General features: G+C 39.2%; 3 protein-coding genes across 3 annotated transcripts in view; all 3 read left to right on the top strand.

Annotated features, from left to right (window-relative positions):
• LOC145052222 (uncharacterized) overlaps positions 1–27345 on the top strand; it is a 61321-nt gene that overhangs the window by 25101 nt on the left and 8875 nt on the right. The gene's annotated exons all lie outside the window — the stretch shown is intronic.
• LOC145049385 (uncharacterized) lies at positions 660–1313 on the top strand. The gene is made up of 2 exons (XM_078997801.1): positions 660–1022; positions 1119–1313. The coding sequence occupies exons 1-2, from the start codon at positions 660–662 to the stop codon at positions 1311–1313; spliced, it is 558 nt and encodes a 185-aa protein (XP_078853927.1).
• Positions 1386–1862, top strand: LOC145049384 (uncharacterized). The gene has a single exon (XM_078997800.1). It carries the CDS (start codon positions 1386–1388, stop codon positions 1860–1862), a length of 477 nt encoding a protein of 158 aa, XP_078853926.1.

The raw sequence follows: 27345 nt of genomic DNA, 5'->3' as shown, positions 1-27345 counted from the left end.
CAAGCAAAAAAAACTAACTTATGTTGAATTTCCAACAAATTTTTTTTGGAAGCTTCGTTCAAAAACTTGGAAGCCAAGGGAGGTTGGATATTCAATTGGCAAAATTGAATTCATTCAGTGTCACCTAATCTTGGCGAAACATATTTCTTAAGAATGCTTTTAAACAAAGTGAAAGGACCAACATCATTTGAAGAAATCCGCATGGTTAATGGTGAAATATGTCCTTCATTTAGAGATGCATGTTATGCTCTTGGCCTCTTAGATGATGATAAAGAATACATCGAAGCTATTAAGGAGGCAAGTCGGTCTAGATCCGGTTATTACTTACGTTTCTTATTTGCTACCATGTTATTATCTCACAGCTTGTCTAGCCCGGATGTTGTGTGGGAACATACATGGAATTCTTTACAATCAACAACAAAGATTAAAATCTCCAGGTACTATAATATTCTTTACTTATTTATTAAAATATATTTATAAATCAATATACAATATTAATTTATTTCAAGAACAAATTTGTTTATATATTTTTTGGTTATTATTATACCAATTTTCTTTCAGGTTTATCACTTAAGGAAGATTAAATGAAGAACCTGACTTTATTTGAGATTGAACAAATTTTACTTCGTAACAGTTCAAGTCTCAAAAAATTTACAAGGATGCCTTTGCCCGATGTTGATTATGTATCCTCTTCAAACAATCGTCTTATTAGTGAGGAGCTAGATTATGACATACCAAATTTAAAGAATGAGTTTGATCAGCTTTCTATTGCATTAACATCTGAGCAACAAAACATTTTTGATGATATCATGACTGCAATAAACAATAATGAAGGAGGTGTTTTCTTTGTCTACGGTTATGGTGGAACGGGTAAAACCTATCTTTGGAAGACATTATCGACCGCAGTTAGATGTAATGCTCAAACTGTTTTAAATGTTGCTTCAAGTGAGATCACTTCTTTATTCTTAACCGGTGGCAGGACAACACATTCACGGTTTATAATTCCTTTGGTTCTTACTGAGGTTTCTATTTATTCAATATCACCAGATAGTGAACATGACAGTTTATTAAGAAAAACCTCATTAATCATTTGGGATGAAGCACCCATGATTCATTAGCATGCATTTGAAGGTTTAGATCGAACTTTGAAAGATATATTCAAGTGTCATAATCCTAGAAACTCAACTTTGCCATTTGGAGGGAAAGTAATTGTTTTTGGAGGAGATTTTAGACAAATTCTACCTGTTATCCCAAGTGGTAGTAGACAAGACATTGTTAATGCTTCATTAAGTTTATCTTATTTATGGCAATAATGCAAAGTCTATCAACTAACCAAGAATATGAGGCTAACCATTGGAAGTGATACATCTTCTTTTCAACAGACAATGGATTTTGCAAAATGGCTTTTGGATATAGGAGAACGGAAACTTGGTGGTTTTAATGATGGCGGAGCGATTATTGATATTCTGGATGATCTTTTAATTAATGATCCTTATGATCTTATAGGTTCGTTAATCGAGTTTGTAAATCCTTCAATTCTTGAAGCTTCTAGCAATCCAGAATATTTTCAAGAAAGAGCAATACTTGCTCCAAAAAATGAAGTTGTTGGAAAAATAAATGATCGTTTGCTAGCATTATTTCCAGGAGATGAAGTTGAATATCTAAGTTCAGATAAACTATGTGAATCTGAATTTGTCCATGATCACTTTGATGCCAATTTATACTCACCTGATGTTTTAAATGGTCTTAAAGTCTCAGGTCTGCCAAATCATAAGTTAGTTTTGAAAGTTGGGGTTCCAGTTATGTTACTGAGAAACATTGATAAAAAAATGGCTTATGTAATGGCACTAGACTACAGGTGATATCTTTGGACAAACGTGTTATTAAGGCAGTTATCATAACTGGAAGTAATATTGGAAATCGGACCATTATTCCAAGAATGACCTTAACACCATCTGAAAAAAAAATCTCATTCAAATTCCAAAGAAGACAATTTCCATTAGCTGTTTGTTTTGCAATGATAGGGGTGGCAACTCTCGACCCAACCCCTAACCCGACACTGACCCAACCCAAAAATAGACGGATTTAGGTTGAGATTTCTGACCCGCCAACCCACTAACCTGTTTATTTCATGGGTTGGGTTGGGTTATCTGTTTGGGTTCGCGGGTCAACCCGCAACCTGTATATATATATATATATATATATATATATATATATATATATATATATATATATATATATATATATATATATATTAATTAAATTCGATTTTCATCTGTATTCGTAATATTCCGTATCATTGTATTCCTTCCGTATTTGTATGTGACTATTCTGTGTTTGCGGTTCGTTAATAAGAAAAAGAAAAAAATACATGTCATTATTTCACGAGTCACGAACAAAGAACACATCCACCCTCTATGAATGTTTTCATTTTTCATTTTTATCTGGATGTTATTAACTTTATGAATTTATGTTGAAAACCTTTTTTATGTTAATTACTTTAATCATTTTATGAATTTATGTTGAAAAAAACTCATTTTTTTTTAAAATGTGTTGTTTATTTATTAAACGGGTTATATGGGTTGGGTTTGACCCATTAACTTGTGAACCCGCGAACCCATATATTTAAACGGGTTATATGGGTTGGGTTGGGTTGAGATTTCCAACCCACCAACCCGTGACCCGTCAACCCATATATTATATGGGTTGGGTTGAGTTTATGTTTTCTGACCCGCCAAACCGCCAACTCGTGACCCGCCAGCACGAACTCAACCCAATTGTCAGGCCTATGCAATGACAATTAACAAGAGCCAAGGACAGTCCTTATCTAAGGTTGGTTTGTTTTTGAAAGATCTGGTTTTTACACATGGTCAATTATATGTTGCCATATCTAGAGTTCAAAGTAGAGAATGATTAAAATTGTTAATTTTAGATAAGGATGGTAGACTTACAAATAAAACTTCTAATGTTGTTTATAAAGAAGTTTTTAGAAATTTGTAAGTTGTTTGTAAAATTTTATTCCTCATAACATGTTTTCTTATTATTATTGATAAGACTTTGTTGATTTTATTTATATTATTTGATTAATAATGACAACATTTTAGTATGAAAGTGTAATTAATTTCACAACCGTGGTTCCCACAGGTTATAAACTAGTGTGTGTGTGTGTGTTTATATATATATCCTTTTTAATAAAAGAGTAGTTTTTCTATGCCGCGTGTCGATTTAATAGCCATTTTTCCACATGGCATCTTTCTACAACATGCTTCCTCTTGTGCCATCATTTAGCTTTAATTTCATTTCAATTTATTAACTACCTCTCTTAAATTCAGTTGTTTTATCTCCATTGATATTGAATTGATGATACCAAAAATCAAGGAGTAAATGAAGGAGTGAGGTTTTTAAATTCAAAATTTGTATCTTTTGATGATATCAATTACATTCTTCCTCAATGTTTAGGGTTTCCAATTCATATATACCTACAATTTTCATATGAATTGGAAACTAATGCATGTTATTATAAATCGTAAATATCATAGAAAAATAGTAATGAAGCAGTAGGTTTTTTTCACGCATCCTCTCTCCATCACTCGTCCACCAGCCACAGTACCACCATAATCTTCACCTCCGATTCTTGTATCGATCTATGTTTATTTCTTATCTATGTTTAAATTGCAGCTTACTTAAAGTGAATATTTTAATTCCAATAAGAATCGCAAGTGCTTTCTCAAAATTTCATGTTCGGTTGCCTCACTTCAACTATTGTTAAGTGATTACAATGGTAAGTTTCGCTTAAAAAAATTGTTTTGGGCGAAGACCATTTTCTAAATCAATTTGTATTTTTTCCTTTGTGCATCAAAGATATTATCCATATAAAGCTATAAACATCCACAGAATGCTACTATATGGTAGTGGGTATTAAAGTTTACAAAGTTAAAATGTTAACTAAGGGGAAGTTAGAGTTGCAGAGCAAGTGTTCAATGAAATGCCTAAAAGGGATTACTTTACTTTGACAAAGAATAATGATAATGGAATTGGTGAAGAAGAAAGCATCCCTCCCATAGTCTAATATATCATTTCTAGGGACAAGGGTTGGTTCAAGTTTTCTTTTCAGTGGCCTTTCCTACATATATTCAGGTTTACCATTTACCTTTCTAATATTCTAATATAACTTTTCTAGGGGTAAGGGAATATGATGGAATGCTACTAATACCATAGCCTTTTCCATTGAAGTAATGAGAATGTCTCTTCCTTACACATAGGGTCATTTTTGTAATTTCACATTATTCTATTTGCATTTACAGACTCACCATCTAATATATTTTTGTATTCCCAAAAGCTCGTCAACACCTCCTGAAGATCCATTAAAGTTGGATGAATACCACTTAGCTGGAAAGTATATTCTTAGAGTTATTAAAAATGGACTTGAAATAAAATGACATAATTACCCTTAGATCAATGCGTAATGCAATGGTTACTGTGATGACACCTGGTGGATCTACTAATGTTATGTTACACTTGATTGCCAGAGCACTGTAAAGAGCAAATTGGTTGGATTAATGTTTTCATTGATTTTACTTTCATTTTTTTCCTGTTAAAACTTTTCTTAGAAAACCTGATAAAGAAAATAGGTAATTAGGTAACTTTAGCTACAAAATTTTCCACAAAAGCAAAAGTTGGTGATTTTGATAAACAAGCGCCAAGTGTCTAATTGAATAAGAAGATTCATTTAAAGGGCAACAACATACTTTTGTTTACTTGAATGAATATTGTAGTTCTTTCTATTATATAGTATTTGTTATTAAGGAATTAATTATAGTTTGAAAATATGGGGATGCAGGAAGGTGGTCTAATCATAAGCCATCTTGCCAACAATATAACATTTGTTATCGAGGCCTTCATTTCCAAAATGTTCACACATGTTCGTAATAATTTTTTCTTTAACTGATCATGGTTATAAAGTTGGCTCTTATACATATTTTATTATTTATACTCATTCAGGAATGGGATCCCTTTGTGTAATCTACTTTAACCTGTTCGAAAGATCGTACTCATCGACCTTTTATTGGACAAACACCTGGATTTAATCTTCCACGTGTATGTGTATCTTTACAATTTGTAGTTTTTTCTTAAAAGATATTTGGATTTATTTGTTAATCATGAGTCTTATTATTCCTCTTAGAATTTGTGGTATTTGATGATTGCATTATGCTTAACTCTAACTATTGAGCTTTTCGAGTGTGATCAAGTATTGTTATTATAGTTTCATTTTTTTTCAATTTTAGCATTCAACTTTCATGTTATTGTCAATTATGGCATTGAACTTTCATTTTTAATGTTGATTATAACATTTTAATTGCATTTTTTTTTCAATTATATCATTCAACTTTCATTGTAATGTATGTTATTATCATTTTACTTTCATTTTTGTTTCAATCATAACATTTACCTTTCATGTTAATGTCGATTATAGCATTTTACTTTCATTTTTTTTCTATTATAGCATTCAACTTTCATATTAATGTCATTTATAGCATTTACTTTCATCTTAATGACAATTATAGCATTTTTAATCTAAATTATAGCATTTTACTCTCATGTTAATGCATAACATTCAACATTCATTTTAATGTGAATATAGAGTTTTACTTTCATTTCTTTTTCCAATTATATCAATCAACTTTTATATTAATGCCATTTATAGCATTCTATTTTCATAAAAAAGTTTTTTTTCGAACACAAACCGGAAATTAAATAAAAGAACATTTTTTATAGCATTCTCCTTTGTAAAATGGTCCCTTTCTAAGAATTTCTAACATGGGGTGGAAAACATAAAGAAAAAACATCTTTTCTAACATTCTACTATTTGGAAATTATCATTTGTAGCATCCTACTTTGTAAAATGTGTGTTTGTGTGTTTTATTTAGATTTTGAACCTGGAAGGAGTAGAGAAGGTCTTGTAATTGAAGAAAGAGAACATTTTATATTCGGTAATCTTGGAACAAAGAAGTGTTTTTATTGGAGGAAACGTCCGGGGGTGGAGGACTTCATGTATATCATCATAACAACAATTACAATAGTGATTAAAGCAAACACAACCAACATATATATAATTGAAAGAGTTACATCATTGTAGGAATTACATGTTTCCAAATCAATTACAATATGTTGACAAAATGTGAAATGTTTGATGCCTTAACGTCCCATCCTCAAAAGCACTTGGTTACCTGTTTAGTGATTTCCTGAGAATACAAGTTGTTTGAAAAAGTGTCAACACAAAGGTTGGTGAGTTCATACGCTTTTGTTTGGAACTGATAAAAGCCTTGTTCCTTGTAAAAGTATTGTTTGTTCCAGAAAAATCCAATATTTTCCTTAAAATTTGAAATGTAGTCTTAAAACCCAAAACCAAATTGTATAAGTAACTTTCCTTACTTATAGTAAATAATGCATGTTTAAATCGACATAAACTCGGTTGATTTCAATGAAATCCCTGTAAATCCTATGTTTGTTAATACTTAATGTGAGTTACTATAACCATGCTATGACCTAGATGGCCTGAAACGACGTTCTTCAGGCGTCGAAAATGTTATGACATTTGTCACCTCAGACATGCCAGTCTAGTTGTTGCATGCAGCTAAGGTGTGGGTTTGTCAGACCCAATATAGATCTATATACAACTATCATGCTCTCCCTCCAGGAGACTCTGGTTACAATACATGACTTATTTTATAAAGTGAAGCGAACGTCTCACAAAAGTCATTAACGGATTTACGTGTAATGTAATGAAAACCCCTTTATTTATAAATATACCCTTTAGTAATGAATTTGTTATGTAAATGGATCACCAACTATACCTATTATAGTTTATCACAAGGGTAGTAGTAGTAGTGTTCATAAACTATAGTGGTCATAGTTTACCAAATGTTCGTGTATAATATATGTAAACATTTTGTTAAAACGATCTATCATTTAGCATGCTTGATGTAGCAAAAATCCATTTGTCTACTGATGTATGTCTAATTACCAAGACAAAATGACATATAATGTAATGATATATGATCACATAATGATATACACCTTTCTCAACAAGTTACAAGGTGTAAATGAAATGACAACATTTTTCTAGTAATAGCATTTCTATTTCCTGTTCTTAGAAAATTTATAGAAAATTCATAACAGGTCCAAATCAGAATCCGTAAATTCTGGGAGTTTGGAAAATGTGTCTTCTCATGATTTTTAGTGACATCCAACTCGTGTGAAAAAGTCCATAATCACAGACTGGTCCAGATTTGTTCTTGAAATGATAGACAGTTTTGTAAAATTCACCATAAATCATAGAAAAATTGTATGGAGATGTGCAAGTAGTCATTTTAAAGCTAATAACTCGAAATATTTTCACTTAGTACATTTTAAAAAAGTAAAATGTTTAAGTTGTCCAAAACAGTCCGTGAATAGAGTCCAACTTTTTTGATGAAAGTTGTTGGAGGAGTTTAGTTGTGTTCTTGTTGTTTTAACTTGTATTCCCCCCCCCCCCTTAAAACTTAAGAAAACGTGAAAAGATGGGGGTATGAAATCACCTTGTGTGATTTCAGTGGATGGATGTTGAGGAAAAGGAGTGTTCAACTCAAGAACACTTAGAAGCTTGTCTTGAAGATTCAAGAATCTAACGCCAATGTGATGGAATTTGTGTAAGCAATCTATGATTTTGAGTAAGAGGATGTGTAATAATCATAACAAAGATGATGATACTTACCAAATGAAGGAGAAAATCCTTGAAGTTCTCGAAATTGAGAGAGAAAGATGAGAGAGTTTGGAGTGTGATTCTTGGTGGAAAATGAGAGAATGAATGAAGTGTGAGGAGAGAGGGTAGATGTTCCAGCTCCTAGGACGTGGGAATGGAGGGGAAATGAGTGGGAAAGTACTCTTGAATGACCAGGTATGGTGGGGAGGGGTGTGGGTTGGTCATGGAGTGGGTATGGGGGTGGTTGCTTGTATCTAACATTATGGCAAAGTCAACACTCCACCACAAGATCTTATTTAATGGATTTTATTCTTAAAAAAGGATTTCCTTAAAAAATGTTGAATTTGTGAATATATGGGACTTTATATGTCAAAATATAAGTTTGGGTGAAAATCCCCCATTAAAAATAATCAAAAACGGGCTTAAAACGGAGTCGTTGTCGAAAACCGGGTAAAAAGGTGGAAAATCCGAAGTCTGGGCGAGGGTCCGGTCTCAGCAGCCTTAGATCTAGAGTGGCTTGGTCGCTGAATTGGGTCTGAGGGGGAGGAGACTGCGGTCCGAGGAGATACCGCAGGTGGCTCATCAGGAGGTACCGAAGGCGAGGCTCGGATGCGGTGCTTCAGGTTGAGTGGCTTCGGTTCGGCGCTGCGGGTCTTCATCAGCCTCGGTTCTCAGCAGATCTGGTCCAGTCCGATGGCTGCGGTTCAATGGTTGCAGCCAGATGGCTGCGACTACTCATGGGGAATTTGGTCTCGGCCTCTTGGGACCTCGGTTCAAAGAGGGTTTGGCCCCTATGGAGAGACTTCGGCCCTAAAAGGCTATTTTCCAAGATATCACCCCTTTTCGAGTGGTTTTTCACCAAGTCAAGTGTTGGGATGCCCCAAATGATTGTAAAACTCAAAATAGGTTTTGAGAGAGATTTGGGAGAGATTTGAAATAGATAGAGATAGAGTGAAAGAGATTGAGAGAGGCTTCTTTTGTGTCCTTTTTGAGTGATTGGCTTCGTAACGCAAGGTCTGAAAACCCTGTTAAGCCATGTTTAAGTATCTTACACACTCCCGATGAGTAGGCAACAATGTTTTATCGGTTTGGTTCATTACTTACCACAGTTTTAGGCTAAGGAAATCTAGATATACAAACTTTTCAGTTGATGATTTCTCATTAGAATAACAAGTTTTATTGTAATTACATAGCGTAAACCTTAGTATACAAGGGTTAACTGAGTTGACCGGTTTGACTTGTTGACTTTATTTGACTTTGACTTGATCAAAATTTGACGGTTGTCACAAAGTGTTTATAATTTTATGGCATGTATGTATGTTTTTGTTATTATCTTTTTTATTTTAAAATAATTGATTAATAATCCATCGTCTGGCGGCAATGGGGTCTTTCGCCCCATGAAAATCCGGCGCACCACTGCCCCGAAAGTTCTTAAAGGACAGTGTGCGAGATCCCGACTGGCCAGATGCCATGTCGCTCCTGAACGCCCGAAGGCGATCTTCCATCAACTCGATGATCCCCTCCTTAATCGACCCGAAGATAATGGGGGTCGACTCAAGGATACCCCTGGTGATCTCTGACGCGATGAATTCGTGTAGTCCCTCATCCACTGGCTCGAAACCTGATCCCGAACCTGACCCCTTTCCTGAACCGCCATCTATCGGCCTCGATCGTAGTACCACCATTCTGCATTACATAAATAACAATCATTAGTGATACTGATACTTCTTGAGGGATCACAACTATTTACAAGTTCCCTGGTCTTATCTTGGCCTTCTTTGGTTCGGGTACGGATCCTCTGCTTTCAATAGTATGGGCCCATACTACCTTCCACATCTATCTGTACCTTCTTCAAGGACTGCCTCGAATCCACCAGATTCCTTCCACTACTGCTGATCACCGCTATACTCATCCTAGGCTTGCCCTAGAAAATCTCAGGCTCCACCCTACCAGGTCCTCAGCTGCTGAAGGCCTCCTAGTAATGCCAATTAACCATTACCTGAATACCATCACATGGGGTGAGGCTCGGATAATCCTTCGAGTAACAGACTCGTCCCTACAACGGTTAGACTCAAACGAGAGCTGCGCAATAGGGCCAAATCCAACACTCTAAGATTATTCAACCCTGATCACATGTGACGTGGCGTATTCACCTAATGGCTAACTCCCACCACTCAAAGTCCCACAAAGCACAAAGCAAGCAGCATTCGAACTAAGGGAACAATCTCAAGCAAATCCGCTCTCATAGAGAGAAACTGATCTAGCATACAGAGCTAAACTCATACTATCAGGCATAACCTAACAGACTATCCTACTGCTGTCTACTCAATTCTAGCATGCAATTTTCATATACTGAAGCACATAAAGTAGGCACATAAGGCATCACTACTAGATCCTTAGTCCTATTCTAGCATGATGTTCTACTAAAACTGATAAACACAACATAAGCTTGTATGGGTACTTTGGGGAATACTTACTTGAGCTCGGCCGGTTGCGCACATCACACACTTCATTCTTTCTCAAACCCTTTTCTTAATTCTTAGAAAACATTTCTTTTTGAAAAATCTTTTACTCCCTCGATTTGAGTTCAGACACCCCCGAAGGTGAGTCCGAATCCCTCAAACCAGGGCTCTGATACCAACTTGTAACGCCCCAAAAATACCGGCTAAAATTTTCATTTTTAAAACAAGTACATGGCAAAACATTAAAAATAAAAGGCTCGACGATGATATCATTTCACAAAAGATACCGCATGTCTAGAAACATTTTTATAAAACATTAAAGTGTTAGAGTACAAATTCCCAGGAGGATCTCATGATGCGGAAAGCAAAGCATGTGTGTGATGTATCGCTACCACGCCGACTCCTTCCCCTTCAAAGAAGAGGTACCTGAAACCAAAACTGAAAACCGTAAGCACGAAGCTTAGTGAGTTCCCCCACTGTACCACATACCATATAATCACATAACATACATATATTGTCAGACATATCTGGGTGCCCGACCTACCCCTTCGGTCCTCTCGCCCGGATACTGCCTAGCATACCTGGGTGCTAGCCTCCCCTTCGGTCCTCTCGACCGGATACTGCCTAGCATATCTGGGTGCTGGCCTCCCCTTCGGTCCTCTCGACCGGATACTGCATGGCATATCTGGGTGCTGGCCTCCCCTTCGGTCCTCTCGACTGGATACTGGGGAACTATTTCTCCCCTGTACTACTACCACATAACATGTATCACAATATCAGAATCTATCTAGCATGGCTGGGTATGACTACCCCTTCGGCCCTACCGACCGGATATCTTGGGGATTATCTCCCCCTACTGTCACTAGCACATAAACATAACACAGGTAGTAGTAATCCCTAGATGAATATCACAGAGACAATCATTTACATACAACTCCTACTGGTGGGCCGGCATTGTGGCCGTAAACCCACCGCTACTGGAAGGTAACTCACCTCGACGTAGCTGCTGATCTGTGTGGGAATTAACTGCCTGCTGCTGCTGCTGCTCCGGAAATCCTCCGGCTATAATTCCCACAAAACACTCAATCAATCACTGCTAACTGTCCCTTGGGGTAAAATGACCATTTTACCCCTGACCAAGTCATAAGCCAAGGTCAGAGTCAACTTTCAGTTGACCCGACTGGCCGAGTTGGCTCTCCAACTCACCGAGTCCCTATTCAATCGATTGACCTGTATCCCGTCTCTACTCGTCGAGTTAGGCGTTGACTCGATGAGTTCTCCTTCTAAACTGATGTCCAAGTTCTTCATCCTACTCGCCGAGTTCATCTTCATCCGATTGAACACTTTATGCTGTGACTCGCCGAGTTGTATGAACAATTCGTCGAGTCTGTTCTTGATCTAAGAAGATTGCCTTGAACTCGCCGAGTCAGGGCATTGACTCGCCGAGTTCCTTCATGTGTGAGTTCGGCTTCCAACTCACCGAGTCCACTCAGGACTCACTACACTACTCGACACAACGAAAAGGGGACAAACTCGGAGACTCGCGAACCGACTCGCCGAGTCAGATGAACGACTCGCCGAGTCGTTACCATGCAATTACTATATGGTCGATTCTGCTTGAATCCAGCTCATGCCATACATAGATCCGTGATCCTGGGGCTTGATTAACACGTAAAGTTTCCAACGTGTAAATAGACAACCATGAGGGTTTTAAGGTCCAAAATGCACCAAAAGGGGGTTGATCTAGGGCTTTCATGCAATATGGTTCCAAAAAGACAGTAGATCTGAGCTCTTGGAGCTCAACCATGCCTAAATTTAAAGGTCAATCAGCTTATTACCAACCCTCAAACATACACAAGCTTGGAAATGGTTCAAAAAGGACTTTAATGGAGCTATAAGGGACAATAACCATGAAAACAAGGGGGGAAAACGAGTTATATGTCACACCCCCGAACCAGACGGCGGAAACGTCCGGGGGCTGTCGTGACTCAATTGAATACCATAACATTGAATATATATGAAACATAACAACATTCGTCACCGTGCATTAATATATTACAACCAGCAGTGTTTACATTGTCGTACATTGTTTACACATTACATTCCCAAAAATTTAATTGTTTGATTCATACACAAATAAACTGCAACCGTCACTGATTATGAATTCCCTTGATTCACTGGTTCCCTGAGAATACAAGTATTTTGAAAAACGTCAACATATGAAATGTTGGTGAGTTCATAAGTAGTATTCGAAATCGAATGTTTGTATTGTTTGAAAAACCACCAGAAAATCCGATATTTTCTGAAAAGAAAAGCTTTTGAAAACGTTTGTGAAGATCCACAGGTATGCTTGTTTGTTTCTATACTTGTAAAAAAAATATATTCATTGAATATGTATGCTTTTCAAATCTGTATGTATTGAAAACCCTAGGAAAACCCGACGTTCTCCTAGTTCCTTGAGTTACATGAAGTTATATTGAAACCGTTGCATAGCGTATAGTGTCAGTCCCAGGCGACGTTGGAAGGTTCTCGAGCAGGATTATTTACTACAAACCCGCGTTACACAAACGATCAGTTTATAGATATACTAACGAACCCGAAGGCGTCGTCAGTACTAATCGCGTTATCCAATCGCCCGGACTAGGTGTAGCCCCACATCCGAAGAGAAAGAGGTCACGAAGACCCCGGTGACTCCATTAACCGGTTGGGGAAAATATGCGTGCGAGGGGTCCCCGACCCGCCTCGTAAAATATGCAGACTCTTCTAGCAATACCAAGGACCCTTGGGGACCAGTGGTACAAGCCATTGAAAGTCACTCTACGTTGTGCCAAGTCGGTGAAACTCAACACTTCGTAGAAAATATGTGTCTTCGGGCCTTAAGATTAGGTCATTGGGCTAGCTAGGCCCAACAAGCAAGATTTTACACTTTTGGGGCCCGAAGATGGTGCGTAGACGTCTGTGCACACTCGTATGTATATGTATTACCAAACTTTACTTGTATGAATCGTAGTGTCGTAGAGTTAGTAGTTGTAGATTTCTATTGGCTCGAGACCGAGCCAATTCGTTTAACAACGACTTTTGGTATTGTAATGAGTTGTATTTCATCGATAGTCGCGGTGCCATTATTTGATCAAATTGTACGTATTGAATTAGCCTTGAAATATTTCTGTTTTTCAGCCCCTCATTGTTTGCAAAATTTACATTTTCAACCCTTTTTATGTAATATTTCCCGGTTTGGTCCTTAAACTATTTTTCTTGACATTTTAACACCAAAAATTATTGAAATTAATATTTTTCAGCATATTTTTCATAGAAAACAGTTTAAGTCCCTAAAAATGCAGTTTTCTCGGTTTTTAACCCTTCTTTTCGCAATTTTGACAATTTTGGCCCAAATTGGAAAATTTTTGCAACTTTGGTCCTTTTTAAATTTAAAAAGCATTTTAAACCTTTGAAAAGGATTTGGGACACTTATAGTCCACTGTTTTACAGAAATTCACAGTTTTGGCCCTCCAAAACAGAAAAATTCTCATAATGGGCCTCATTGGGCCGAAAATGTCATTTTTAGCCCATTAAGCTTGAAATTTATGTTTTTAATCCTCTAATTGAGTATAATTCCAGAAATAATTTTATGGAAACGGTTTTGGCACATTTCATCCATCAGAATCTGTGAAATGTCAATTTGGGCCCTTAATTTTGTATTTTTCACATTTTTGGCCCAAAATTTGTGTTTTTAGCTTAAAGAAAATTGTTGCTAACCACTTAGCTATTTTTCTTGTATCACTTTATATGTAGAAATATATTTGAAGCTAAAATCATAAAACATAAGTTATATCTCGGTTTTGAGGGGTTTAATGGCTAGATCCAACATTAAAACACATAAAAGCATACATATAAGCATGGAAATCATACAAGGCATACAAAACACATATAGATCTACACTTTCACTTGTATTCCCCCCCCCCCACAAAACTCATAAAACAGAAAATAGGGGGTATGAAGCTCACCTTGGGTGTTGATTCGGTTTTTGAAGAAAGATTGGAAGAAATGAAGTGATTTTTGGCCTTTGCACTCCTTGATGAACTTTTCGAGATTATGGGGGTTTCTAGAGTGCAAGATCATGATTTTTGCATGGATTAGGAAGAGATGTTTGATAAATAAGGAATACAAGTCATAGATCCAAGCAAAACCTTACCTTAGATGATGATTTTTGTGGAAGAACCTTCTTGAATGCTTCCTAATTTTCGAGATTTTGGATGGAGGGGAAGAGTTGTTCTTGAGTGATCTAGAGAGGATTTGAGAGATTTTTGTGTGTGTGTGTGTGAGTGTATGGCCGAGAGTGAGAGAGGAGAGAAGGAAGAAGTGATTTTGAAGTGATGTTGCATGGATACATGGACTATATTGCATGGATACCCTATGGACAATAATGAGGTGGCACACTTAAGTCAACTCTTCCTTATCTTCTTGGGTTTGGGCCTTTGGGCCGAGAATGGTGGGGAAAAAAAAATTTGGGCCTTTTGGCCCTTAAGCCCAATATTTGAGGTAGTTTGGGTGATCATTGGCCTTATAAAATAAAATTGTGATTTTTATGCTTTATTAGGCGAAGTTAAGTTAAATTATGGATCAAAGCTTGTGATTTATTTCATTCTAGGTTCAACATGGTCCAAAATGTTGAAATAAATAAGTGTGGGTCCAATTAGAGCCCAATTAGGGTTCTAAGCCCATGATAGTCTAATTGGAAGCTTATTGGCCCATTTGGATCCAATAAGGAAGTTCTAGTCTAAAATAGACTTAATAAGAGCTTCTAGGGTCTCCAATTGTTTGATGACTATTTGTAGTACTAGCATGTTGTGTTTTATTGAAGTTTTTGATTCACATTAACTTGAATGTATAGCTTACATGGCTCAAAATTTTCAGTTGTGACATCATCCCCCCGTTAGAGGGAATTTCGTCCCGAAATTCTGCTTGAAAGCTAGATTTGAGAATGCTAGAATAGGTGAGGGTACTTTTGTCTCATTTGATCCTCGCGTTCCCAGGTGAATTCTGGCCCACGCTTTGCGTTCCACCGTACCTTCACGATCGGGATGCGGCTCTGCTTAGTACGCTTCACCTCCCTATCCATGATTTCGATTGGTTCTTCGACGAACAGGAGATTCTCATTGATTTCGATTTCGTCGAGAGGAATGACGAGGGTTTCATCTGATAGGCACTTTTTCAGATTAGAGACATGAAACACGGGGTGTACACCGTTTAGCTCCGCGGGTAGTTGTAGTCTGTAGGCTACCGGACCTATTCGGGCGACGATTTCGAAAGGTCCAATGTATCGCGGGTTCAGCTTTCCCCGCTTTCCGAAACGTATAACCCCTTTCCAGGGTGAGACTTTCAACAATACTCGATCACCGACCTGGAATTCTAAGGGCTTTCGTCGTTTGTCTGCGTAGCTCTTTTGTCGGTCACGCGATGCTTGTAATCGGGCTTTGATCTGGACAATCTTTTCTGTGGTCTCGCGAATGATTTCCGGTCCTGTTATTGCCCTATTCGACGTATGCGTTCTTGCTAGCTGGGTGTCACCTACTTCAGCCCAACATAACGGTGATCTACATTTACGCCCGTACAGTGCTTCGAAAGGGGCCACCTTGATGCTCGAATGATAACTATTGTTATATGAGAATTCAATCAACGGCAGGTGTGTATCCCAAGACTTTCCAAAGTCTATCACACATGCACGAAGCATGTCCTCGAGCGTCTGGATGGTTCGTTCGCTCTGACCGTCCGTTTGTGGGTGATACGCGGTGCTCATATCGAGATGAGTCCCCATTGCCTTGTGGAGTGATTGCCAAAACCGCGACGTGAATCTACTGTCCCTATCCGAGATAATAGATTTTGGCACTCCATGGAGTCTTACGATCTCTCGTAGGTACAACCGCGTCAATCTCTCCATCTTGTAGGACTCTTTGATTGGCAGGAAATGGGCAGATTTCGTTAGTCGGTCGATTATTACCCATATGGTGTCTAATCCGTCCGACGTCTTGGGCAGCTTGGTCACGAAATCCATAGAAATCCCTTCCCATTTCCACTCGGGAATTGCCGGTTGCTGTAACAATCCGGAAGGTTTCTGGTACTCCACTTTCACTTTGGCGCACGTAAGGCACTTACCAACATAGGTCGCGATTTCCGCCTTCATGTTAGGCCACCAATAGTGTTGCTTGATGTCCAAATACATCTTGTCCGAACCAGGATGAATGGAGTATCGTGTCTTGTGGGCTTCCTTCATAACGGTTTCCCTAAATCCTCCGATTTTTGGGACCCAAATACGGTTCATAAAGTAGTATACCCCATTCTCCTTGACTTCTAGGTTCTTCTCCATTCCGCGCAATGCCTCGCTAGTTCTATTTTCTGCTTTCATAGCCTCTGCCTGGGCTAGTGCAATTTGAGTGGCCAAATGAGACTGAATGGTTATCGAGTGTGTTCTCGTACGGCGATTTGAGTACTCCTTCCGACTTAAGGCATCGGCTACTACGTTGGCCTTGCCTGGATGGTACTTGATCTCGCATTCATAGTCGTTTAACAATTCCACCCATCTTCGTTGTCTCATGTTCAGCTCCTTCTGGTTCAAGATGTGCTGGAGGCTCTTGTGGTCCGTGAAGATGGTGCACTTTGTACCGTACAGGTAGTGCCTCCAAATTTTTAAAGCAAAAACCACAGCTCCCAGTTCTAGGTCATGGGTCGTATAATTTGCCTCATGCGTCTTTAGTTGGCGGGACGCATATGCTATCACTCTTCCACGTTGCATGAGAACGCAACCTAGGCCTTGATTCGACGCGTCACAGTAGACTACAAAGTCTTCTGTTCCTTCGGGTAGAGATAGCACAGGAGCGCTACAAAGAGCTTGCTTCAAGGTTTGAAACGCAATCTCTTGTCGGTCTGTCCACTTGAATGGCACGCCCTTTTGCGTAAGCAAGGTGAGCGGCTTGGCGATCTTAGAGAAGTTTTGGATGAATCTCCTATAGTAACCTGCTAGGCCTAAGAACTGACGAATTTCTGTGGGCGTAGTCGGAGTTGCCCATCCTTCCACAGCTTTGACCTTAGAGGGATCCACATGAATTCCGTCTTGGCTAACTACGTGGCCTAGGAAATTCACACTCCGGAGCCAGAACTCGCACTTGGAGAGTTTGGCGTAAAGCTTTTCCGTGCGCAGAGTCTCTAAGATTTGTCGGAGATGTTGGCCATGCTCCTCTTTGCTTCGAGAATAGACGAGGATGTCATCGATAAACACAATGACGAAGTTGTCCAGAAACGGTCGACAGATTCGATTCATTAGGTCCATAAATGCGGCAGGTGCATTTGTTAGACCGAAGGGCATTACAACGAATTCATAATGTCCATAGCGGGTTCGAAAAGCGGTTTTAGGAATATCCTCTTCTCGGACTTTGAGTTGGTGGTATCCGGACCGTAAATCTATTTTTGAAAAATAGCTAGCTCCTTGGAGCTGGTCGAATAGATCATCGATTCGCGGGAGTGGGTAGCGGTTTTTGACAGTGAGTTTATTTAACTCTCTGTAATCGATGCACATTCTGAAAGATCCATCCTTCTTTTTGACAAAGAGCACCGGAGCTCCCCATGGCGAGTAGCTAGGTCGGATAAATCCCTTGTCCAGAAGCTCACTGAGTTGGCTGGATAATTCCTGCATTTCAGCAGGTGCCAACCGATATGGTGATTTAGCGAGGGGAGTTGCTCCTGGAACGAGGTCGATTCGGAACTCAACCTGTCTCTCTGGGGGTACTCCTGGAAGATCTTCGGGAAACACGTCCGGAAATTCACACGCTACCGGAATGTCTTGGATGTTAGTTTCTTCTTTGGTCTTGTCCACTATGTGAGCCAAGAACGCCAAATTGTTCTTTCGCAAGTGTTTTTGCGCTTTGATGCACGAGATGAGGCGGAGATTCGTACTGGGTTTGTCTCCGTAAATTACTAGGGTTTCGTGATTTGGGAGACGAAGGCGAACGGCCTTCTCGTGGCACATAATCTCAGCATGGTGGGGGCTTAACCAATCCATGCCGATAATCACATCGAAACTCCTAATTGATACTGGCATTAGGTCTATTCGAAAGACGTGCTGGTTAAGGGTTAGGGTACATCCGATGTAGATCTCCCTAGTGGATTCGGTTTTCCCATTGGCCATTTCCACCGTATAGGTTTCATTTAGCTTCTGGGGTTGTTGTTTTAGTAAATGTTTAAACTTCTCGCTTACGAAACTTCGCTCCGCTCCGGTATCAAATAAGATGCATGCATAAGTGTGGTTTAGGAGAAACGTACCGGTCACAACTGCGGGATCTTGAACTGCATCACTCTGACCCATAGTCAGCATTCTTCCTGCTCCTCTGTTTCCTGAGTTGTTGTTGTTGCCAGGGCAATCTCGACGGAAATGCCCCGTCCTTCCACACCCGTAACAGGTGTGGCTAGGCCCTGCGTTGCTGCCGCCGGCATTGGTGTTGTTGGTATTGCGGTGGTTGTTGTTGTTGTTCTGGTTGTTTCCCTGACTCTGGTTCTGAGAAGGATAAGTCCTGCAGAACCTTGCAGTGTGTCCCCTTCGGTTGCAACTGGTGCAATGGAACTCCTTACATTCTCCATGGTGATGGAAACTGCACTTATTGCACTTGGGAGCATTACCGGAATAGGGTCTTGAAGCATTTGAAGCAGCTGAGGCTGGAGCATGTGAGGTGACTGGAACCGGCGCAGTAACAGCGTTAACTGCCACTGTTTGCTGCCTTTTTGAGGTCTCGGGGCCCTGACGCCCCTTTCTTTTGTGGTTCCATCCTTTCTTACCATCCCCCTCCTTCTTCTTCTCAGTCTCCACTGGTTTTTCGCCCTTTTTGTGGTTATGATCATATAGCCTCTTTGCCAATTTCTTCGCACTGTCAAACGTTTCAGGGTTAGCAGCTATCACATTCCCTTGAATGGGGGATGTCAGTCCCCAGATGAATCGTTCGATCTTCTTTCCCTCTGATGTGATCATACCCGGGCACAACAGGGATAGTTCGCTGAATCTCGATATGTAAGCATCGATGTTCCCATTCTGCACCGTGAGATTCCATAGTTCCTGTTCCATCTTCTGTATTTCGCCTCGGGGGCAGTACTCAGCCGTTAACATCTCTTTCATTTCTACCCAGGGTATAGAGTTGGCGACAGGGAGTGTCATAGCTTCTATGTGACCATTCCACCAAGTGAGTGCTTGGTCCACAAAAGTGCAGGCCGCGAACTTCACCTTCATCTGCTCGGGGCACTCGCATATCTCGAACACCGACTCTACCTTCTCGATCCATCGCTTTAGAGCGATCACTCCCCCAGTGCCGTTGAAAGTTCGGGGTTTAGCGTTCGCAAAATCCTTGTAGGTGCACGTTTTAGTGAGTCCTTGGTTCGTCCCGTTGTTCGAACTTCCGGAGCCTTGACCATTGCCTCCTCCGTTGTTCCCTCGGTGAAGTTGTGCCATAGCTGCCGTGACCGCAGCAGACACGGCTGCCTGGAAAGTAGTGGAGTCAACTTCGGGTGGGGTTGGTTCGGGATTTCCGCGAGTAGCTGGGCGAGGCATCTTTCTGTCATGAAACGGAAAGATGTTGAGTGTACGTGGTTTCGGTGAGGTTATGATCCTACTAACTAGGTGTATGGTACGAACCTAAACATTACTATCATCAAGCATACAATCATAACGTCTCAACATATAACAACTGAGAATATCATAGCAAAACACACAAAAGTTTATTAATATTATCCGTGTTTAGTACAAGAAAATTTGCTCGTAAGAGCATACATAAGTAACACTAATCCGACAGCATAACGGCTCCATGAGTAGTGTAGTCACTTAAACATAGAGCCGGAGTACATAACATAGTTCCTAATGTCCTACTACGATAGGTCTATCCCTAACCGCGATGAGCTGCGTCAGGAGGTGGTGCCGAAGATGTGGATGCTCCCTGAAGACGAGCCACCAAGCGTTCTGCATCCTGGAGTCGAGATTCCCACCTTACCTGCCTCATGTGAAACTCCCGGAGGACGTCACGCGTCTCCTGTTCCGCACGCTCTACCCTAGTCCACAGTTGGCGTACCTGATCAGCAGTGTCCTGAGCAAGGTCGCCGGTGTCCCGTAATCGTCTCACCATGACCGGTAGGGCTCGGTCGGCCGGTCCTCCGTCCCTCAAGTCAAAGAACTCACGTGACATGCCAAATGGGGGTCGCTGTCCCTGCTGTCTGCTCCATCTCCAAAGGTCAATGCCCCAAGGAGGGGTAGGTCCAGTGGGTCCCACACGATAAGCAGGCACCCTGATCGGGTAAGGGGGATCGATGACCTCGGACTCTGCGTCCGAATCACCCCCTTCGCTGTCATCGAGCTCCTCTCTGAAAGGTTCTTCGTCTTCTTCGGGTTCGGCAGGCTCGCCCTCGACTTCTGCCTCCGGTTCCCCGTCAGATTCCTCTTCGGGGTCCTCCTCAGGTTCTTCTTCAGGCTCTTCCTCAGGCTCCTCCTCCTCCTCCTCTAGCCACCCGTTGTTTCCCTGATTAGGGAAGTAGGGGTCTCCAGGGTGATGAAAACCAGCCATGCTGTCTGCGCGAGTACGTAATTATGCTACATTATTCCTAGGGTACTATGACTATTACACAGACTAAGCAAACATTCTCTTTTTGGGTGATAGAGGGTATAGTTTTAGGTTCCCTGGCTATCCCGATCTCATCAAGACGTGTGTTAGTTTTACCTTGGAGAGAATGTAGTTGATCAGGCTACATTCACTCCTTGGTATCCCTAAGAACAGTCTCGAATGAACCGAGATACCAGCATTATTGTGTTTGATTCGACGTTAGGTCCTTATTCCTAATGCAAGCAAGTGTATTTTATTTACTTGTTTTGTTCAGAGTTATGTTAGTCCCTCTTTTTGGTTTATAGTTGCATATCAATGTATGGCTCGACATGCTAGTTCACTATAAACAAAGCTTTGATACCAACCTGTCACACCCCCGAACCAGACGGCGGAAACGTCCGGGGGCTGTCGTGACTCAATTGAATACCATAACATTGAATATATATGAAACATAACAACATTCGTCACCGTGCATTAATATATTACAACCAGCAGTGTTTACATTGTCGTACATTGTTTACACATTACATTCCCAAAAATTTAATTGTTTGATTCATACACAAATAAACTGCAACCGTCACTGATTATGAATTCCCTTGATTCACTGGTTCCCTGAGAATACAAGTATTTTGAAAAACGTCAACATATGAAATGTTGGTGAGTTCATAAGTAGTATTCGAAATCGAATGTTTGTATTGTTTGAAAAACCACCAGAAAATCCGATATTTTCTGAAAAGAAAAGCTTTTGAAAACGTTTGTGAAGATCCACAGGTATGCTTGTTTGTTTCTATACTTGTAAAAAAAATATATTCATTGAATATGTATGCTTTTCAAATCTGTATGTATTGAAAACCCTAGGAAAACCCGACGTTCTCCTAGTTCCTTGAGTTACATGAAGTTATATTGAAACCGTTGCATAGCGTATAGTGTCAGTCCCAGGCGACGTTGGAAGGTTCTCGAGCAGGATTATTTACTACAAACCCGCGTTACACAAACGATCAGTTTATAGATATACTAACGAACCCGAAGGCGTCGTCAGTACTAATCGCGTTATCCAATCGCCCGGACTAGGTGTAGCCCCACATCCGAAGAGAAAGAGGTCACGAAGACCCCGGTGACTCCATTAACCGGTTGGGGAAAATATGCGTGCGAGGGGTCCCCGACCCGCCTCGTAAAATATGCAGACTCTTCTAGCAATACCAAGGACCCTTGGGGACCAGTGGTACAAGCCATTGAAAGTCACTCTACGTTGTGCCAAGTCGGTGAAACTCAACACTTCGTAGAAAATATGTGTCTTCGGGCCTTAAGATCAGGTCATTGGGCTAGCTAGGCCCAACAAGCAAGATTTTACACTTTTGGGGCCCGAAGATGGTGCGTAGACGTCTGTGCACACTCGTATGTATATGTATTACCAAACTTTACTTGTATGAATCGTAGTGTCGTAGAGTTAGTAGTTGTAGATTTCTATTGGCTCGAGACCGAGCCAATTCGTTTAACAACGACTTTTGGTATTGTAATGAGTTGTATTTCATCGATAGTCGCGGTGCCATTATTTGATCAAATTGTACGTACTGAATTAGCCTTGAAATATTTCTGTTTTTCAGCCCCTCATTGTTTGTAAAATTTACATTTTCAACCCTTTTTATGTAATATTTCCCGGTTTGGTCCTTAAACTATTTTTCTTGACATTTTAACACCAAAAATTATTGAAATTAATATTTTTCAGCATATTTTTCATAGAAAACAGTTTAAGTCCCTAAAAATGCAGTTTTCTCGGTTTTTAACCCTTCTTTTCGCAATTTTGACAATTTTGGCCCAAATTGGAAAATTTTTGCAACTTTGGTCCTTTTTAAATTTAAAAAGCATTTTAAACCTTTGAAAAGGATTTGGGACACTTATAGTCCACTGTTTTACAGAAATTCACAGTTTTGGCCCTCCAAAACAGAAAAATTCTCATAATGGGCCTCATTGGGCCGAAAATGTCATTTTTAGCCCATTAAGCTTGAAATTTATGTTTTTAATCCTCTAATTGAGTATAATTCCAGAAATAATTTTATGGAAACGGTTTTGGCACATTTCATCCATCAGAATCTGTGAAATGTCAATTTGGGCCCTTAATTTTGTATTTTTCACATTTTTGGCCCAAAATTTGTGTTTTTAGCTTAAAGAAAATTGTTGCTAACCACTTAGCTATTTTTCTTGTATCACTTTATATGTAGAAATATATTTGAAGCTAAAATCATAAAACATAAGTTATATCTCGGTTTTGAGGGGTTTAATGGCTAGATCCAACATTAAAACACATAAAAGCATGGAAATCATACAAGGCATACAAAACACATATAGATCTACACTTTCACTTGTATTCCCCCCCCCCCCCACAAAACTCATAAAACAGAAAATAGGGGGTATGAAGCTCACCTTGGGTGTTGATTCGGTTTTTGAAGAAAGATTGGAAGAAATGAAGTGATTTTTGGCCTTTGCACTCCTTGATGAACTTTTCGAGATTATGGGGGTTTCTAGAGTGCAAGATCATGATTTTTGCATGGATTAGGAAGAGATGTTTGATAAATAAGGAATACAAGTCATAGATCCAAGCAAAACCTTACCTTAGATGATGATTTTTGTGGAAGAACCTTCTTGAATGCTTCCTAATTTTCGAGATTTTGGATGGAGGGGAAGAGTTGTTCTTGAGTGATCTAGAGAGGATGTGAGAGATTTTTGTGTGTGTGTGTGAGTGTATGGCCGAGAGTGAGAGAGGAGAGAAGGAAGAAGTGATTTTGAAGTGATGTTGCATGGATACATGGACTATATTGCATGGATACCCTATGGACAATAATGAGGTGGCACACTTAAGTCAACTCTTCCTTATCTTCTTGGGTTTGGGCCTTTGGGCCGAGAATGGTGGGGAAAAAAAAATTTGGGCCTTTTGGCCCTTAAGCCCAATATTTGAGGTAGTTTGGGTGATCATTGGCCTTATAAAATAAAATTGTGATTTTTATGCTTTATTAGGCGAAGTTAAGTTAAATTATGGATCAAAGCTTGTGATTTATTTCATTCTAGGTTCAACATGGTCCAAAATGTTGAAATAAATAAGTGTGGGTCCAATTAGAGCCCAATTAGGATTCTAAGCCTATGATAGTCTAATTGGAAGCTTATTGGCCCATTTGGATCCAATAAGGAAGTTCTAGTCTAAAATAGACTTAATAAGAGCTTCTAGGGTCTCCAATTGTTTGATGACTATTTGTAGTACTAGCATGTTGTGTTTGATTGAAGTTTTTGATTCACATTAACTTGAATGTATAGCTTACATGGCTCAAAATTTTCAGTTGTGACATTATACCTTAGGAAACACACTGAGATAGCTCAAAGATGCCTGACCTCCTCTTATTCTTCTTGATCTACTCTTCTTCCCACTCCAAAACTTCAAGAGGACACACCAAAAGCTTCAAACTCACAAGGAAACAAAGCTTGAACGAGATATAGGGCTCTGAGGGTGAATGGGGGCGAGATTGGGGCGGAATGAGGGTTTAAATAGGGTGTAAACCCCTGAAACTTAGGGTTTCATCCAACAACGGTGACTCGCCGAGTCCAGAATATGGACTCGCCGAGTCGCCAACTTAAAACGTGTCCCGGGTCCCGACTCTACTCGGCGAGTCGGGCCTACAACTCGCCGAGCACAAGGCTAAGAATGCAAACACTTATACAAATTTCCACATACTAGTAATCAGGTGCTACAGTCTCCCCTTTCCTCTCTATCTCTCTCACCTGCATACTCACAAATACCTCACATGCTTGATATCTTTGGAACTATTTCAGATGTACTTCCACATCTTCATTCGATCATCAAACTGTACAAGAAATATGATCAAATATCTCACCACTGAATTTATTTTTAGATAACACTCTTCACACTCCCCCTTCATCTTCTTAACTCCCTCTCTCTTGTGTTCCACTAGATCACAGAAAAACCCAGCAACAACCGAATCTGTTGCATTCTTCAACCCAACATCTCGTCTTCCTTCTATTTTAATGGCAGACTGACCCGATAACCACCAAACCACCGCCATGGCCAGTTGATGCAAGCCTCCGATCACAAATAGGACCGTCGGCACTGCTCACTGGAGAAGAAGAACCGGCGACAACCACTATTTACCCTCATGTCTTCATCTCTTTTCAACCCTCAAGCAGTTTCTCGTCGTTCTTCCTTACTCCTCCATTGATCTCAGGTAAGCATCTTTCTTTTCTGTTCAGAACACATTCAAAAATCTCGAAGAACAGTCAACACGTGCTATGGTGGCCGGTGGCATGAACAGTTCCGACGAGATAATCCCGATGATGGGTTCGGTCCTAAACAAACATATATAGTTTCCTTATTCCGTTACCTTTCTGTTTCGAGGTGTATAGGTCGACTCCAAGAATCCCGGAGCAAAACCCGCTCAAAACTTGATCTTCCCGACACTTCCCGACTCTCGTTACTAACGTGACTCTCCATGGCCCCTTTTTACTTTGTTAAACAATTATGGGGGGGGGGGGGGAATACACACAAGCATATGATATTACAGGTTCAAACTATAAGAAATTGTATGGGTTCATAAAATTTTAAATGTTACATTTATTACTTATATGACACTTTTAAACATATTGTGATAGTTTTTCTGTCGCATAAAAGCTTTTATCCGCAAAAATACACTATTCACGTAAAATGGAGTTATGAACTTCTTACCGTATAAAACTTGCTGTACTTATTATTATATCAAAATGAAACATTAAAAATCTCCAAATTTTGTATCTCTATCTCATTGCATGTTATTCTATTATTTACATATATGTAAATAAATATACGTAATATGTACAAGTGTACTGTGTACTATAATGTACAAGTGTACTGTGTACTTTTGGGTATAAAAATTTGCAAAATTATAGACATATATAAACCCTATAAGACATACATATGTACTAATATTTTGACTAATTGTTATATATATAAAAAATAATAATGATAATATAAAATTTTGGATGTTTAATATTGTCATCTTATAAAATATTAAATTTTTGGTTACTATAATATTTGCTAAATTTCTAGCTTTTATTATAAATTGTAGGTTTATATCTAATGATCGTTAAAACGGTGGATTTTCACTTAGATTGAAAATTTGCTAGTGCTCCAAATACAACTGTTATGCGGCCTGAGTTTCGATGATAAGTTTTTATTTGTTATTGTTCTAAGATAAATAAACTTTATATAACTAAAGAATTGTGAACAAAAATACGGGATCTTTATGTAAGTTTATTTTTCATCAAACTAAGAATATAAACTTAGTGAAGCCCTCTGAAATAACCGTTAGTCTCCAAGGAGTGGAGAATGTTATGTATAAATCTATATGGATTGACATCCCGTCCGCGGTTGCTAGCTACAACCTTCGTATGACGAGACAAAACGGACGATAACTTCTTATTTTATCTCATTGTTGTTTTGACGTTGATGAAGCGTCGTTGGAACTATTTTATATTTAATAGAGACGGATACAAGTCTCATAGCTTGGTTATTAAACTCTACATAACCCCGGAAATCCACTGCTAAAAATATTAATATAAATCAAAACGGAAAGTATTGGTGTTATTGTTTTGGTGATATTATTTATTTACATAAAGTAAATAATTGGTAATTCACTCATTGAAAATATATAAATTGCTACTTATATATTCTAAATAATACTTATTTTGAAATGTTATACCAATTCAAGAAATTAAGTTCATCTAATATATATTTATTTGAAATTTATAATGGTGTATGTTTCCTTCGTTTATAGTTCTTACATTCATAAAAATTGCATTTTATTTTGTAAAAATATCGGCGTCAAAACTTATGGAACTCACCAACAATTTTTGTTGACGTATTTTTAAAATGTATGTGTTCTCAGGTAAATAAGAAGCCGTAGGTATGACGTCGGTGCTAAGGAAATATTATTTCCTTATTATTAAATAATCGTGATATGTTTTTTTTAATATCGTCAAATGTTAAAGTATTGTAATGCTTTCTTTTTAAAAATTTGAATGTTTGTAATATATTAATTATTGTACTTTAAATGTTCAACATATGTGGTTAACAGTGATTCAATTTATAACGTCGCGACTCCGGCATTTTCCGCCGTTGGTCGAGGTGTGACAAACACCCCTTGGGACAAACTTGCTCAAATATATAAGTCAAAAGTCAAAGTCAATGGTCCAAGTTGACCCAACTCGCCAAGTGTACTCAAAAAATCCTCGAGTTCCCACAAAGCTCAAAAGATCGGGAAAAACCCTAGCCAACTCGCCGAGTTGGCAGGACAACTCGTCGAGTTTTCCCAGTCTTAACATATTCAACCCCTTTTCATCGAATCTTATGCTTCAACATACATATCTGGTCCTCTAGGGCTGGAATACCACGTAAAGTTGCCAACTTTACGTTCATGCATTCTAAACGAAGCTCTATGACTCATACAAGGCTTAATAGAGAACTTAATGCATGGATGAG

The sequence above is a fragment of the Lactuca serriola genome, chromosome 5, assembly GCF_051521515.1.
Source record: "Lactuca serriola cultivar US96UC23 chromosome 5, Lser_US96UC23_V15, whole genome shotgun sequence".
NCBI lineage: Eukaryota > Viridiplantae > Streptophyta > Magnoliopsida > Asterales > Asteraceae > Lactuca > Lactuca serriola.
The sequence above is the reverse complement of the archived record's forward strand: the minus strand, read 5'-3'. Positions and strand labels throughout refer to the sequence as shown.

Coding starts and splice junctions, on each gene's coding strand:
- LOC145049385 (XM_078997801.1), top strand. CDS start 660: ATGCCTTTGCCCGATGTTGATTATGTATCCTCTTCAAACAATCGTCTT. Junction 1,023..1,118: donor TTCCTTTGGTTCTTACTGAG/GTTTCTATTTAT, acceptor ATGATTCATTAG/CATGCATTTGAAGGTTTAGA.
- LOC145049384 (XM_078997800.1), top strand. CDS start 1,386: ATGGATTTTGCAAAATGGCTTTTGGATATAGGAGAACGGAAACTTGGT.